Source organism: Lolium perenne, chromosome 2 (genome assembly GCF_019359855.2).
Source record: "Lolium perenne isolate Kyuss_39 chromosome 2, Kyuss_2.0, whole genome shotgun sequence".
Taxonomy (NCBI): domain Eukaryota; kingdom Viridiplantae; phylum Streptophyta; class Magnoliopsida; order Poales; family Poaceae; genus Lolium; species Lolium perenne.
Window position 1 is genome coordinate 39,576,820 of NC_067245.2, and position 16,670 is coordinate 39,593,489.

The following is a 16,670-nucleotide window of genomic DNA, read 5'->3' on the forward strand; positions in this document are numbered from 1 at the left end:
CCACCCCCCCTCGTCGCTCTTCTGATAAAGGATTAGGCCATGCTCCAACAAGATTGCCAAAAAATCGAAAAGACATCAGTGTGACAACTCTCGCATAGTGTATGACGACTAGGCCTAACAACTACCTTCGCCATTATCTAGCGTACACACCCTAGCAATCACCGCTAAGTCACACACTCTACAAACCACCGGTAAGTCACACACCCTACAAACCACTGCTAAGTCAACAATCACATTGCCCGAGACACCCCCTAACCTCTCGTTGTTCGACTATGACAACAATGCATTTCTTAGAAAATCAATACTTTTTTGCAATTTTATGCGCTATGTATTTTTTGCATGAACATCCTTTCTTATATACAGATACATATTTTCCAAATCATCGATATTTTATTTAGATAATATGAACATTTATATGGATTTAGATGAACATTTATTTATGAACAAACTGGGGATGACATACATGCACAGATGCGCAACACGAGGTAGCCATGTCAACGTGGCGTGTCAGTGAACGTTGAGCACATGCATATTTGAAGTGAAAGCCAGCACACGCTGCAATCATCATTCTAAAGAGGTAATTCAGAAGACACTGAGATTAGAAGAGAATTGATGGCAACAATGTTTTTAAAAAAAGCATACTGCTAGGACTATTTGTAATCTGCAATGAAAGTCAACACACACATTCTAAAGAGGGAATTCAGAAGACACTGCGATTAGAAGAGAATTGATGAGGACAATGTTTTAATAAAGCATACTACTAGGACTATTTGTAATCTGGAATGCCAGCATTGTGTTATCGGCAAGGCAGGCCCAGACTTACATGTAATCAGCACAGGTAGACAAGTGGTATATGAGACATCTGAATCTTTTTCCTTGTGAAATAAGGGACATATGGATTCTCCATAGAAATAGTTCAGGATAAAAAGATATTAGCAGCATCCCTGATAAACATACTGAAGCAAATGGTTGCAAGAAACATGTCAGCTGGATTCACCCATCTCAAATTGTGAACAAGAGTTGCAGATCCAGTACATTTGCAAATATCCATGTGATGTTGTGACATCAACTGCTAGAATAAACCAGGGATTTAAAGTTTGAAGGGTGTTATTCTAAAAAAAAGTTTGATGGGTGGTTTATAAATAATACGGAAGGAATTCAACCTGTTGTAAGAAAATGTTTGAACCCTGAACCTATGTGTCTGCATACACCTGAAAACAAGCACAGGCTATATGTAATTGCACGAGAAACTGAAATTGGTCTTACACATTTTCTGAGCTATCAAAAGAATTTGCACCTTGTTCTATTTCCATATTCAGTCAGCTCACCTGTTTTGCGAGTTGGGACTGGCCTTACCACATTTTAATTCGCTGGAATCCCGAGCAGTGTGTACACAGAGAAACTTCACCTGCAGTAGTAAATGGTTGCTGGATATACTTTCACCATTGGAATATAGTAAATTGCTTCTACTGATAATTTATTGGTTGAACTGATATGCATGTCCTGACATTAGCAAAGAAGTAATATCTTCTGGAATGATTTAGCAATTGAGCATATGAAAGTTTCAAGAAGATATAAACCAAGCAAAAAAAAATGAGATATCAAATTGTGACCAACTAGAAAAGAAACAAGAAATTAGTTTCCTGTATTGTATGGAAGCACTGCAAATAAAAATAGAGGTTCAGAGTATACATAGGATAACTTAAGCACGGCGGCCAACACATATTAAGGTTCCGAAATATGAATAACTTGAGTTTACAGATCATATTACAGGCTCAGGTTTGGCTAGGATCTTATGGGTATGTCTTGGTTCCTTGATTGTGGTCAGCTGATCCATTTTAAGTTCTGCACTGCTGCTCTTCCTCTACCATGGCAGTTTGTATGCAGTCCGGCGACAGACAAGCAGGAAGACCACACTCCAATCTTTTATCTGGGATCCAAGTTGGTGTTTCACGTTCAAATGGTATGATATCTCTGAACTGGTGTGGTATAATATCTCTGTACTCGCGTGAGAACTTACTGAACTTTTTCCTCCAGGTGCTAACTAGATAGGGCAGGCTGTAGTATGGGGACATGTATGAAGCAGTCCTAACCCCAATCTCACAACAGACGGCAATAACATGAGAGCAAGGCTTGTGAAGCAGCTGCGGCTTGTTGCATGAACAGGTGGCAGTTTTTCGAATCGTGGATCCTTTACACTTATCCATGCTGAAGGTATTCTCCAACTTCAGGTGAACGGTCACCTCCCTCTTCCTTCCCTCAACTGTAAATTTCCGATCATCTTCCCCACTAATAATATTTTTATCAGTGGTGTACGTGTAAGTCAGGTTATGCATCTCGGCTTTCTGCATTTTGGAATTCATGTCAACCTGGACACGTTCTGGGAAGTTAAGTGATGGGTTGCCAATTGCTTTGTTTGCTGCAGCACTCGTGTTTTCGAAGTACTTTACCAAGCGCAGGAATGTCACCTCCACTATCGCACTAAGCGGAAGGCAGGTTATCCCTTTCAATACAGGGTCGTTCTTGTGTAGATCAGTTATATCACTGCCCATGATGCCATATCTTGCTCCTCCTCTGTCATACGCCAGTGACCACTTCTCCCTTGGTTTCAGATCAATCCAATCAGAGAAATTTGTTATTTTTCTGTTGTTATCATCGGCTTGTTCTCCTTCCTTCACATCCTCCACTGAATCAGATTGGTTGCGTGGGTTTTCTGCCTCTACCCCTGCCACCTCATGCTCGACTGGTTCCAGCTGCATTTCCCCGGTAGCACTTTGCTCTTTCTCCAACATATACTTGGACGTCAACTCGTCTAGCTCGTTCCACATTTTAGCAAACTTATGGCGTCGCTTCTGCTGACAAAGTTTCTTGAACATCATTACCAGCTCCTTGTCGCCAAAATATGCAGAGAAATCTTCAGCAAGGTCCTCCATGCACCACCGGCTTTCTGCTTTCCGCCACTTTCGTTGACGAGAATTCAGAAGGTCCTCCATAGCATCGATCAACTCACTTTTGTAGTCATGTATAAGGCAAACATCAGACTGATGCACCACTGCTCGCTCCAAATTCTGAAGAAACCACAGCCAGGTTGCTTTGGTCTCGCCCTCAACGATAGCACATGCTACCGGAATGGAGAAATCATTAGCATCAAATGCTACAGCAGTCAACAGCATCCCTTGATATTTCCCGCATAGTGGTGTGGCCTTGATGCATAGCACAGGGCGACAGGTACGGAAGGCCTGTAGGCACTGTCCAAATGCCCAAAACATACGCTGGAGGACTCGAAAATCTTTACAGTCTGCAACCTCTGCATCCTTAATATCTACAAAACCACCAGGATTTTTGCGTGCTATTTCTCTAAGTAACCTCGGGGCAAAGTTGTGTGAGTCATAAAAGGTACCGTACTCCCTCTCCAGCGCAGACTGTCTTGCCCTCCACGCCTCAGCAGGACTCATGTGCTCGCCCAAGTGACCACTGAAATAATCTACAATTTCCATCGCTGTCATTGACGGTTTTTCCACAAGGTCACGGAAGCCGATACGACTACTTGACAGGCATTTCGTCCCAGGTAACACAACCGTCAGCAGGTGAGAATAACCGTTATTTACGGATTTGAGCAAAATGTCGTAGTGCTTGATCTCAGAGGATTGCACATACAGCATGAACTTCTGCGTCACATTCCGTTTTCTCTTCATTTTGTTGGCGAAGGAACTCCAGCACTTGTCACTCGTGAAATAATGTGTGTCCCAGGGGCAGTAGTCGAGAGGACATTCCAAATCAGAGGACTCTTCATCAAAGAAGTCGTTCTTGTACTGTTTGAGGAGGCCCTTAATTTCGAGATCCTGTGTCTCTGGATGGAGCCGGAACAGTTTGAAGATCCAGAGCTGCAGATCCACCAACGACATGGACTGCGGCTGCAGCGGTAGTTCACCGACTAAGTGCGCACATTTGTTCTTTGCGTGAAGTCCTGGGCAGTCATCAACTAAATCTTCTCCCCGCACCCTGAAGAAATCTTCTCTACGCCCGTAGTACACAGGCATCTGAATCGGTTCTTCCACCTACAACACAAAAAAGTGCCGCAACAGAGTTACAGAGATGCAAAAGATTCAGACGAATCACGCTACCAAGCAAATATTGTCGCGGGGAGGGGGGTTGATGGGCACATTAAAGTACATACCTGCAGCTTGCGAGGCTTCCTCGTAGCCTTCGCCGTCGCCGGGGCCTTCCGTTTCTTCGCGCCGGTGACTGTACCCTACGAGATCAAAACACACAGATTTTCAAGAAAAGCGGTGGCGCCGAATCCATCGGTATGGCGAGAGCGGTGAGGGGAACTGACCAGGTTGGGGCCGGAGGCATCGAGGAGCGCATCGGAGCCAGCGAGGGCGGGGAATGCAGTGGCGGCGTCGGCACGTGGGTCCTTCATCGCCGACGGGTTCGGGGCAGGGTCGCCAGCGTCGGAGCCCATCTCGGCGTAGGTTTCCATGTTAAGGACTCTGGACTTCTGGAGTGTGCGCATTTGGGGACGGGGAAAGAGTTTTCCCGCGCTTCTTGGAGTTTTCCCTCCATTTCCTCGTGATGGGCCGTTTGTGGGGCTCTGAGTTGCTGGACGTTTCGGCCTGGTAATTTATACCTCTCTCTTAAAGTACTTCCTCCGGATCCTTAGACCATCTCTAACAGACGCGCTAAAATTACGCGGTGCAGAAAAACCGCTATTTTAGTTGGTCTAGGAGCGAAAACGTGTTTCCAGCAGACGCGGAAAAATAGCACGCACGGAACTTTTTGTTGCGCCATTTTGCGATATCCTTACCGCTCGCGCTAGCGCGTGCGGCAAAACCGCAAAAGTCACCCGTGAGGCGTGCACTCAATCGCCGCTGAAACTTCCCCCTTCTCCACGCGCGCCACCTCTCAATCCACCGCTTCAGCTGAGCGCGCCACGCGGTACCGTGCCACCGACAAGAAGATGCCGTTGTGCCGCGGTCGGAACTCCTCCGACTACATCGACGTCCATGCTTATGCTTGATATGTAATTCGCCTTTTTATTTTCACATTGAGATTTTTGAGACATTTGAACGGCCGTGTGCATCCTACCTATACAGAGGTCGAATGTAATTGCTTGTCAAAGTAATAAAACACCCATTGTTAAAAAAATGCATTGAGCTCTTTCCATATTTTAACAAGCTTAATTACTCGCCTTTGCTGACATAGTTTATTGAACATCATCACCAGCTTCTTGTCACCAAATATGCAAAAAAAAGGTGTCCGCAAGGTGCTCCATGCACCATCGGCCAGGTCTTGGAGGAACGCCCGGTTCGGCAGTTTCCACCGAGCCACCCCCGTTTCCGCAGAACTGGAGAACGCCGCATCCTCACAGAGCCACAATGGGAGATGTCGGGAGCTCGTGCGGGGCGGCAAAATCTCGGTGGGATGAATTCGGTCACCGCGCTTGAATTATCGCCACCGTATATAAGGGCGGCTGTCTCACCGGCAAATCCAAATCCCCCATTTCCCACCATTTCGAGCTCATCAACCCTTCCCGATCTAACGATATGGCCGGCTCTTTCTCACCCGCACGGTCGGCAAGGCTTGCGGCGGCGACGACGGCTGTGGCGGCGGCTACTGGTCACGGATGGTCATCTTCTTCCTCTGCGTCGATGACTTCGGTTGTGGTAAGCTTCTGCAAACCCTAGCCTTAGATCTAGATCTTTTGGGTACACAAGGGGGGTCTGAACGAATCCATTGTAGGACATTCCTTCGTCGCCGGTCGAGGTTGTGGAGTTTGTCCAGGTTGCATCTAACTATACGACGGGGACCGTTGTCGCCATTGACTCTTCCACTGTGACGGTGGTGCTGCCTGCATCTTCGCCAGGGTCCCCTGCTTCCCCGACCTCGGTGCTGCGTGTGGCTCCTTTGACTGTAAGACCGATCTTACTTATCTCGTTTTCATTGATGTGGTAGTGGTAGTTCATTGATGTGGTACTGCTTAAAGATGTGGATGTGGTACTGGTAGTTCATTGATCTGCTAGTGTTTGTCATGTAGGCGATCATACTTTTGGGTTCCCCTGATCTATCTGCGCCTACTATGAATGCTCAATCATGGTTTGGAAACCTGAGCTATCAGAGTTTGTACTGAACCGGTTGGTTCAGCTCGTCCGTACCGGCATCTGCTTCAACATGGGATTCAAGGAGCAGCAAATGAAGAAGGTAGCCGCGGATGATGTTGCATTCGCTGGCGTACATGTCACCACTCTTGAGCTGTACAACCACATAAGAAACTAGAGAACGAAGTGGAGCGTCATTATGAAGATGAAATCCGATCGCATTCTGGACTGGAGCGAAGGTGGTTGCGGCTTCTACGACGGTGATGAAGAGACAGCGGACAAGTACATGCATGTACGAAGCCTCATTTGGTTCCTGCATAGATCTGAAAGTATATATGTGAATGTCATCTGCACTAACACAGTTGTTCCTTGTGGATTGCAGCGCTACCCGAAGCATCGTCAGTACGTCGGCACTCTGATCACGAACTACGCTTAGATGATGACGATCTTCACGCCCCGGTTTGTGTGCAAGGCGCAGCTGTTCCAACTTGCTGGTCAGGGCTATCGACTTCATTGTAGACAATGAAGCAGAGTACGCCGTGTACCGTAAGCTGCAGCCACCGGAGAGGAGGAGCTGCCTTAGGACCTGGCTCCGCAACTAGTTTACTGCTTAGTGCTTATGATTCCTTCTTCATGATCTGCTGATTTTGGGAGGTGATCTTGTATCCCTCCAATAGCTAGGACTTGCTACAACCTGATCCCCGGTCTGTAACATTAAACTTGTTCGAGGTGGTATTATACTAACCCCTCGTGATGAAACTGTGATGCATCACGAAGTATAGTTGCTTCGCTCGTGATGCATCGCCCACTAAGTAGTTGATGTGTATTACCAGCACCTTTTGTGATGAACTGAATCTGATGTGTGCTGTTATTCAGTACTGGGTAACCTCACCACTCTAAGGGAAGGTGATACCACAGTACGTAGCTATGTGCAACCAAACACGCTGTGGGATGCACGAGCAGCGAAGAAAGTAGTGGAAACGGACAACCAAACGATGGGCCTGACTTCCCTCTCCGATACCAAACGACCTGGCTTTCGGGAGGAGGAGGAGGAGGAGGTTGGTTGTCACCTATATGGTCACGATCGAACATTAGACCATATAGGTGACAACCAACCTAGAATTGCAACGAACCGCTCGCTCTAGGATCACAAACATCCAGGCATGGATCACAGTTATGACCGCTTACGCGTGAATGAAAAGCTTCCGCGGCTCGTCATAATTAATTTGGTGTTGCAAACAGAGAACGGCAAATTAAGCTAAGTAACGGGAAATCGGCTTGAGTTCTAATGGTTTCGGCCCATAGAGGGTTAGAGGTGCTTACAACCTTGCTTGAAGCCGGCACCATGGTGCCGTCGGCGAGACGATAGGGAAAAGATGGTGCTCGACATGAAGCGAGGTCACCGCTACCGCAAATCTGCGAACCCCGTCGCCCAGGGTAGTCGGTGAGGCAGATCTGCCTTGTACGACTTGCCGGTGCCGCAGATCTAAATCGTTGTCACTCCCTTAGTTGTCCAGGAGGCAAAATAGGGAACGGTGTCTTCTCCAACTGAGTTGACCCACTATGGGGCGGTGAGCGTACTTTTTGCACCATATCAGCCAGCCAATTTCCCCCCTCCCAACATCTCCCTCTGCACTCCTGTGTTCCCGACTTCCCTCCTTTTGCGCCCGCCAGCGGGTCTGTCCCTACCATCCCATACGAGCCAACAACGCGGAACACATTTCGAACTCACGATTTTTGCATCCCTGAAGGTGGGAAACAACTTTCTGAGCAACCAAACTCGCTCTGAAGGTATTCACGAGGGACGCGGGCCAATCCCAGCCTGTAGCATCTCTAAATTGGAAAGTATCTGGTGCAAATGGACTAAATGCTCAATATATGAAAATTTTAGATATGGTCCATAAGTTGTGCACCAACGATCAGATTGTGAATCGTTCCACCTCGTGCCACTTTGCAAATATGTACCTGTATATGTTTGTCTTTCTGAATCTCAGTCCTTCTCCCTTTCCGGGCGAGCTGGGATATCTAGGAGGAGATGCAGATGGTTTCCAGCGAGGTGCTACACGTCGGCGTGGCATGACCAGGCAGATCAGAAGCACCTGACGCTCCCCACAGCCAGATCTATATGTTAGTCAGCTAACCCCTGGACATTGTTCTTCCTGCTGATATCTTGTAGTGCATCAACATGGATACTTCTGCCCTGATCAAATTCCATACACGTGCATCTGAAATTCATGACCGAAAGAACCCAACAATCTGTATGCTCAATCAAATGAAAACTATAACCCATTCTTTATTTTCTGCGAGGATCTAATTCTTTCTGTTTGAAAGAGTCGGAACAAATAGTTATATTTATCCCATGTTTCATTGTCTATATATTCTTAAGATCCATGGCTCAACTTCAACCATACACTGAATGAGTGAACAGACGTATGTGCTGGCGGGAGAAAGAGTAACATCTAGCCGTTAGTATAGATCTAGTGGACCATATTCAAAAAAAAAAAGATTTTCAGGAAGTAGTACATTTCCACTGATATTTCCCTTCTCTACATTTGTGTGTTTTCTGCTGGTTGTTCCGAATGTCTTCTGTAGAGGATCGAGCAACTCTATCTCTTTTGCATGTATAATGCATACACTCTAGAGCATACACAATGAGGACCATTGGGCCGATGAGAAAATTTATATATGTATAACATGTTTCAATCAATATACTAATAATCACACCACTTTTTTGAAAGCCAAACACATCAGTCACAAGTTCAGCATAAAAAAAATTGAAGAACCTACAATGAAAAGCAGTACGTAAGACAAATTGTGCTTGTATAATGAAACAAACATTATTCGGTCGTCATAGCGCCCCATCCACCATTGGAAGTAATTACTCATCATGGATCATTCTGAAAAAGGAAGAAAATCATCCATGCAAGGAGTGTAGATGAATGACTCGACTAAGGGTAGCCCACGATGATGATGCCTGTCTAGTTGCACTGGGTAAGGGGACCCCAAGTATTGTAGCTTGGAGTTGTTGAGGTAGTAAGCGAACCCTTGGAAACGGTTGCCCAAGAAAACAATTTCTTTGCGAGGATGGTACCCCAACATGTCCACAGGGAAGTAATAATCTTTGTAATCCGTGGCAGTCCCTTCTTTTGCATCCGCGTCACTATCATCACTAGAATCCCATTGATAGTCTCCTCTTTCGTGTGGCTCTTCTCCACGAGAAGCTACTGTCCAGCACTTCTCAGTCGTTTCACTTCTGATGTGTCGGTTGTTGTGTTGCCTAAAATTTTGCTCAAGGTCAACTTGATGCTTCAGCTCCCACTCCGGTGTTTGACTTGATTCTGTGTTGTGCAATACCCACACGTGAAATTGGTACCCATGGATAGCAGTGTAATAGACACCATGCTTGGATTTCCCTAGATACCCGTATGTCCTAAGACGCCTCTTGTAGCCGGTTGTGTCTAGTTTTGGTGTTTTGATCACTTGGTACTTTTGCTCTTCCAGTGACAACCTACACACACAAATATATATTTACTCTGTCATCCATGCCAATCTAGACAAATCTATCACACTTATTTCCGAACGAAAGGAGTTTGATTTAGAAGAAGAAAAAATCACTGGCAAAAGGTAAGTAGGAACAAGAACACTACTCAACAAAAATACAGGATGGTAGCATTCGTCCATACCTCATGATGAAACCAATGTCGCAGTGTACGTAGAATGATGCCCGCCAAAACACAGCGTGGTTTCGACGCGTGCAGCGGCTGCTAATTGGCGACAATGTATCTGACGACACATCCGAGATAGTAACAGCCGCGTCACCAGTACGGATAAACGGTTTCTCCTCCCACCGGTTGGTTCTTGAGGAGAACACTTGCAGTGGGTACATATACGGTGGCCACTCCTTTGAGCCCCAGGAGGAGTTAGGCTCATGCCCGTACTCTGTTGCTGAACATTGTGGCTCACCAGCAGGTTGTAGATCTTGCTTCTTGTCAAGCACATCAGGAAAAAAGAATACGTCGTAGTGCAGCGACACGGTTGGATCGAACATTAGGTACAAACGACGGCGGTAGTAAGGCAAGTGGCTATGTGCAGGGGGCACGCGCGGCGGGGGCGGCAGCGTCGCCCACCGCCATGTCGCGGGGTTGCAGACGTACATCGCCTGCCCGTTCTCGTAGAGGAGGAGGCCGCTGCGGTGTTCCAGGACACCATGGTAGCGGCTGCTCGAGTTGCCAGGCAGGAAACTCAGCGTGGACGACTGGGTAAAGGTCCCTGCAGGCGTGGTGCGGGAGAAGAATCTGAGGCTTCGATCCGGGACGTAATTGATGAAGATGCCGCGCAGAGGGCACGGCACGAGGTGCGCGACCACGAGGAGCAGCCCGTGGGCGTCGACGGCGGCGCGCCAGTGCTTGCAGATGGTCCGGGAGGCAGCTAGTCCCCGCGGAGGGAGGCGGCGGAGGATTTCCGCGAGCAACTCATCAGGGAGATCCTCCATGGCTGGCTGGCTATGAGCCACGCTCGGAAGGGTTTAGGATGTTGCCTATACACGGCCGTCCTCACATAGCTAGTTTTGCAAGTCAAGACCCGGCTGCCCACAAATCTTGGCCGCGTCGCGATCGAAACGAAAAGACACATAATTAATTTTCTCGGCCGGATAGCAAGCGAGTCGATCGGTCGGCTACCATCGAACGAAACCAGCCTTTAATTTTCTCTCGTGCCTGACGCGCGGAGCACACGAGATCGGGAGATGCGGTTTGTGTTTTGTCTTGTGGCGGCGTCTGACGTCGTAGATAATCGAGATTGACCTTGAGGTATAAACTCCAAGGAAGGCCCATGTCATTTTTTTCTTTCTGAAAGACCCTTATCGTTCCCAAGAAGCCCAATCGAGGTCTGCAAGCCTGCAATCACGGGAAGAAGTGAGGAGAAAGTGTAATGCTGTGTTTGGATGCACAGAATCTACCCATAGAATTGAATTAGACTGAAATTCCAAATCTAAGGTGGAAAGGAAATGGCCTCAATTTCAATTCTGCTGTTTGGGTGTACAAGGTATTTGTTGTTGGAATCAGAGGGTAACCCCGAATTCTAATTCATGTTTGGATGCAACATCAAATTGGAATTGGAAAGGGGCAGGGAGAGGGTCAGTCAACCAGGGAGAAGCCACCGCTCGGGCCACCGCTCCCCTGCCGCCGATATTACCGCCAGGGAGAGTTGTCCGGCGCCGCTCCCCCACTGCCGCCTCCCCTACTGCCGCCGCTCTAGGGTTAGGGGAGCCCGCCGCCGTTCCCCTACCGGCCAGGGAGGGGCAACCACCCGCCGCCATTCCCCTACAGGACAGGGAGAGGCCGCCCGACGCCGTTCCCCTACCGGCCAGGGAGAGCTTTCCGGCGCCGCTCCCCTACTGCCGCCGCTCTAGGGTTAGGGGAGCCCGCCGCCGTTCGAGGAGGGACGAGATGGGGAGATGGGGAGAGGAGGGCGTGGGAAAAGAGAGGGCGGCGTGGCTTACCGGAGCTAGAGACGCCGCCGCCGGGCGGAGAAGGCCGAGCTCCCGTCGCTGGCGGGCGGAGTAGGCCGAGCTCCTTTTTCTATCGCTCGTGTTGACGAAGGGGTATGCGCGATTCCACGCCTTTCCGAGGCTGGGAGCTCGGAAACCTTCCAAGTGAAACGGTGCGCTCGCGCGGGCCGCTCGGAATTTGCCCATCATTTCTGGGCCTCAATTCTAAGGCCACCCAAACAGCTGAATTTGACGAATTTGCTCCAAATTCCAATTCCATGGCTAGATTCTGTGCATCCAAACACAGCATAAATGTATTTGTGATGGAAAATGCATATGGATTCAGGAAAATTGTACAGGATGCCTAAATCTTAGCTGTATCGACAGAAACATATTTAAACAAGAAGACTTGTGCCCCGTGCTTTCTGAAAGTTTGATTTGCACAACTTTCAAAGCAAGATCAAAGGCTGTGATTAGGAGGAGTGCGTCGTGGGATATGGGCAGTTGCACCCTGCGGTGATCACAGCCATCCAGCTGCTTTGGGAAGCGAGCAAAAAAAGTCTTGGAAAGCACAGGAGCACTCCTCAAGCAAGAAATAATGTCTTTTCTGGAATGATTTGGCTTTTCAGCATACAAGCATCTTTGCTTGCAGAAAGAAACATATTTAAACAAGGAATGATATCTTCTGGAATGATTTGGCATTTGAGCATGCAAGAGTTCCAAGAAAATTATTACTGTAACCAACTAGAAAAGAAATAAGAGATGGGTTAATTTGCAGTCTTCCATGGGCGTAGTAACCATGTTGTCTCAAGATGCCTGAAATTCAGTTCATATAAGCACTGCAAATAACACTACAGATTCAAAGTTTTACATAGGATAAGCTCAACAGAAACTGCATACTTGGGATCCAAAGTATGAATAGCTTGGGAGTTCGACAGACGACAACAAAAAGTTAAAATTTGATTAGATTCTTCTGACCGTGTTGCGGTTCCTTGATTGTCTTCAATTGATCCATTCCCAGTGCTGCATTGTTACTCTGCCTCTGAAACTGCTTCTAGGCACTCTGATGTTAGAAAAACAGGAAGGCCACACTCCAATCTTTTGTCTGGGATCCAAGTTGTTGTCTTGTTTTCAAATGGCATGATATATCTGTAGTCACGTGAGATATAACTGTAGTCACATGAGTTATAGTTGTCACGTGAGATATTAGATTCATCAAATTTTCCACTCCAGGTACTACCTAGATAGGTCAGACTGTAGAATGGGGACATGTACGTAGCAGTGCTAAACCCAATCTGACAACAGACGGCGATGACATGAGAGCAGGCCTTGTGAAGCAGCTGAGGCTTGTTGCATGAACAGGTGGCACTTTCTCGAATTGTGGACCCTTCAAACTTCTTAGAGATATGGGTATCTTCTGAATTCAGGTGAGCAACCTCAGTCTTCTGCCCTGATTGAACTTTAAATTTCCAAACTACTTTCCCCTGGATTTTTTTCCCAGTGTTGGCGTCTATGCGAACCACGTGATGCATCTTTGACTTCTGCATTTCGGAATTCATGTCATCCTGGACACGTTCAGGGAAGTTCAGTGATGGGTTGCTGATTGCTTCGCTTGCTGCAGCACTTGTGTTTTCGAAGCACTCCACCAAGCGCAGAAATGTCACCTCCACAATCGCAACAAGAGGAAGGCATGTTATCCCTTTCAACACAGGGTCATTCTTATACACATCGGCTATATCAGTGCCCATGATACCATACCTTGCTCCCTTTCTGTCATGTGCCAGTGACCACTTCTCCATTGGTTTCATATGGATCCAGTCAGAAAATTTGGTTATCTTTCGTTTGCTATCACTGGCACAATCTTCCTCCTCATACTGTACAGAATTGGGTTGGTTGCATGGGGTTTGTGTCGCTAGCTCTTTGTCCGAAATATATTTGGTTGTCAACTCATCGAGCTCTTTCCAGATTTTTACAAACTTATTTACTCGCCTTTGCTGACAAAGTTTCTTGAACATCATCACCAGCTTCTTGTCACCAAAATATGCAAAAAAGGTGTCAGCAAGGTGTTCCATGCACCATCGGCTCTCTGCTTTCAGCCATTGTCGTTGAGGGGAATTTAAAAAGTCCTCTACAGCATCAATCATCTCCCTTTTGTAATCGTGTATAATGCAGACATCAGATTGATGGCAAACTGCTTGGTCCAAATTCCTAAGAAACCACATCCAGCTTTCCTTGGTCTCCCCCTCCACGACAGCAAATGCTACTGGAATGGAGCAATCATTAGCATCTAATGCTACAGCAGTCAACAACAACCCTTGGTATTTCCCGCATAGTGGCATGCCCTTAATGCATAGTACAGGGCGGCAATGACGGAATGCCTGTGAGCACCGATCAAACACCCAAAACATACGGTGCAGGACTCGAAAACCATTGCAGCCTGGAACCTCTGCATCCTTGATGCCCACAAAAGCGCGAGGATTCTTACATGCCAGGTCATTGAGTAACCTCGGCGCAAGGTTGTGTGAATCATAAAATGTACCGAACTCCCACTCCAGAGCCTTCTGCCTTGCCCTCCATGCCTCAGGGGGGCTCATCTGCTCACCGTAGTGTTTAGCGAGATAATCTATAATTTCCTTAGGCGTCATTATTGTCAGGTCTTCCACTAGGCGGATGAAGCGGAAATTAGAAGTACTCAGGCATTTCGTCCCAGGCAACACAGCATGTGCCGTTGGAGAATAATCATCATCATGTATGGCTTTGAGCAAAATGGCGTAGTGTCTGATCTCAGAGGATTGCACATACAGCATGAACTTTTGGGTCACGTTTCTTCTTCGCTTCAGTTTATTGGCAAAGGCTTTCCAGCATTTATCGGTAAGAAAATGACGGGTCTCCCACGGCCAGTACTCCATGTACCAATCCGGCTCGAAGTCGTCAAACAAGTCAGTGGTGCGTTGTTTGAGGAACCCCTTGACGTCGAGATCCTGTGTTTCTGGGTGCAGCCGAAACAGCTTGAAGATCCAGAGCTGTAGGTCAACCAGCGACATCGACCCTGGCTGCAGTGGCAGCTCACCCGTCACGTGCGCACAACCTTTGTCTCCCGGAGAAATGTATGAGCAATTAACTAAATCATCGCCCCCAACGCGATAAAACTCTTCTCTGTGTCCATAGTACACGCAGATCTGGATCGGTTCTTGAGCCTACAGCAAGCAATGACATGATCCATTGATGCACAACGGGTTCAGACAAGTTAAACAAGCAAGCAAAGCTTATAGCGGCACTTCCTCCATTCCATAAAAGAAGGCATATAAATTTAGTCAAAGGTCAATGTCTGTTAAGTTTGATCAATTATAGACAAATCCTTGAACATTCATAATACCAAATAAATACCACTAGATTCACCATAAAACATATTCCCATAATGTACTTAATTATTATTGTACATGTTGATATTTTCTAGTACTACTATATGTTTGTTCAAACTTTTTCGATAATGATGTTTGTTCAAACTTAGGACACGTTGACTTTTAACTAAATTTATATGCCTTCTTTTTTCGAATGGAGGTAGTAGATTATCGCTACAGTACAGAAAACAGTACGGTGTGCAAACCTGCTGCTTCCTAGGCTTCCTCGCCGCAGCCGTCGGGGCCTTGCGCTTCCTCGCGCCGGCGGAGGCACCCTGCGAGGTCAGAACACACAAACTTCAGTAAAAGGGGCGGCAGCAAATGGATCGAGTGGTACACGCGCGTGGAGCGGTGGAAGGCGGGGACGAGAAGGTACCAGGCTGGGGGCCGGAGGCGCGTCGGTCGACACGCCGGCGGGGGAGGGGGAAGAGGCGGAGGTGAGGGGTTCCAACGCCGCCATCGACGGCTTCGTCGGAGCAGGGCTTCTTTGTGTCGCCCGTGGGGAATCTCGGCGCTGGTTTCGAGCTTGGACAGCAGTGTGGTGGCGCTTCGTAGTGGGAATTTGTTTTCCCTCCATTTCTCGAGTCTTCCCTCCATTTTCTGGTTGAGAGCCATGTTCAGGATTTGCATACCAGCATCCGCAATGCAGATTTCTCCATGTATCTTGCATAATTAGAACGGTGAAGAATTTATTACGGAAATGTCAGGCAACAGATAAATACTTTAAACATGTAAAAACAGTAAGGATTTTTTTGTGTGAATCTTGTATGAAAATTACTTTTATTAAAAAGTTGAATTTGGTGTGAATCCTGTGATCTCTTAATTACTGTGACCAGCGATAAAAAAAAATTGTTAATTATGTATGCAATTTGCAGAAGAACCAACAAGATTCATAAAATGTATATCATAAGAAAACTCACTCTTAAAATAGGCTTGCATCCCGCTATATTAATAAAGCAACCACACGATACAACGAGCTAATGGGGTCTCAGACTCTCAGCACAAGCAAACTCAAAAGGAAAAAAGAGAGAAAAGGAAAAGAAAACAATACCGGCACCGAAGGCTCCAAGCACTCCTAAGCGCCGCGTACCAAGCAACATCTCCAGGAAGGAACGCGAAGGCAGCGACACTGTTGCCGGAATGATCCTTCGGTTTCCCTGATACACTAGGGGGAGCAGGGAAGAGGTACACTTGACGCCCTTCAAGAAGGAACGGCGACACCAGCAAGCGTCATCACATCGATGTCGAGATGATAGTGTTTTCTTCGCACCCCCAAAAAATCACACCTCGGAGGCCCGGACGATCCGTAGCGCCCCACCATTCTTGCCACCCACCAGCATACGCCACCACGGTCTTGCAATTAATCACCATGGTCGCCTCACCGTGGCCCAGCATGTTGCAAGGCCAATATGACCGATAAGAAGGGACTCGTGCAAGGGCGGCAATACAATATCATGCGGGAGGGAAGGACCTCCACCGCCATGGACGGTAGCCAACTGGATGCATCAACAGGGAAAAACTAGGTCCATACTGGCTCGACTGGGCCTGGATTGGGCCCGTAAAGTCCCGCCGCCACACTACCGTCTCCGCCACCCCCACCCCGAGCAACCGCTCCTCCGTCCATCCCCACCTCGAGCACCCGCTCCTCCATCCGTCGGGGGCGGCGCCACCTCCCTTGAGGCG

The 16,670-nt window shown here is 47.6% G+C and overlaps 2 protein-coding genes across 3 annotated transcripts; both read right to left on the reverse strand.

Moving 5' to 3' along the window:
- Positions 1 to 1,725: 1,725 nt before the first annotated feature.
- Positions 1,726 to 4,514, reverse strand: LOC127331868 (uncharacterized). The gene is made up of 3 exons (XM_051358082.2): positions 4,337 to 4,514; positions 4,178 to 4,252; positions 1,726 to 4,058 (listed from the first exon to the last, which is right to left on the reverse strand). Exons 1-3 carry the CDS (start codon positions 4,481 to 4,483, stop codon positions 1,839 to 1,841), a joined length of 2,442 nt encoding a protein of 813 aa, XP_051214042.2. The 5' UTR covers positions 4,484 to 4,514; the 3' UTR covers positions 1,726 to 1,838.
- A 6,409-nt stretch (positions 4,515 to 10,923) lies between these two features.
- Positions 10,924 to 15,561, reverse strand: LOC127331869 (uncharacterized). Of its 2 annotated transcripts, XR_011751528.1 has the most exons (4): positions 15,364 to 15,561; positions 15,194 to 15,262; positions 12,565 to 14,783; positions 10,924 to 10,993 (listed from the first exon to the last, which is right to left on the reverse strand). XR_011751528.1 is itself a non-coding variant. In XM_051358083.2 (3 exons), exons 1-3 carry the CDS (start codon positions 15,445 to 15,447, stop codon positions 12,618 to 12,620), a joined length of 2,319 nt encoding a protein of 772 aa, XP_051214043.2. In that variant the 5' UTR covers positions 15,448 to 15,561; the 3' UTR covers positions 12,420 to 12,617. The 2 variants fall into 2 exon arrangements, 1 of the variants encoding a protein (XP_051214043.2); XM_051358083.2 differs by lacking the exon at positions 10,924 to 10,993 and having other exon boundaries at positions 12,420 to 14,783.
- Between the last annotated feature and the right edge of the window lie 1,109 nt (positions 15,562 to 16,670).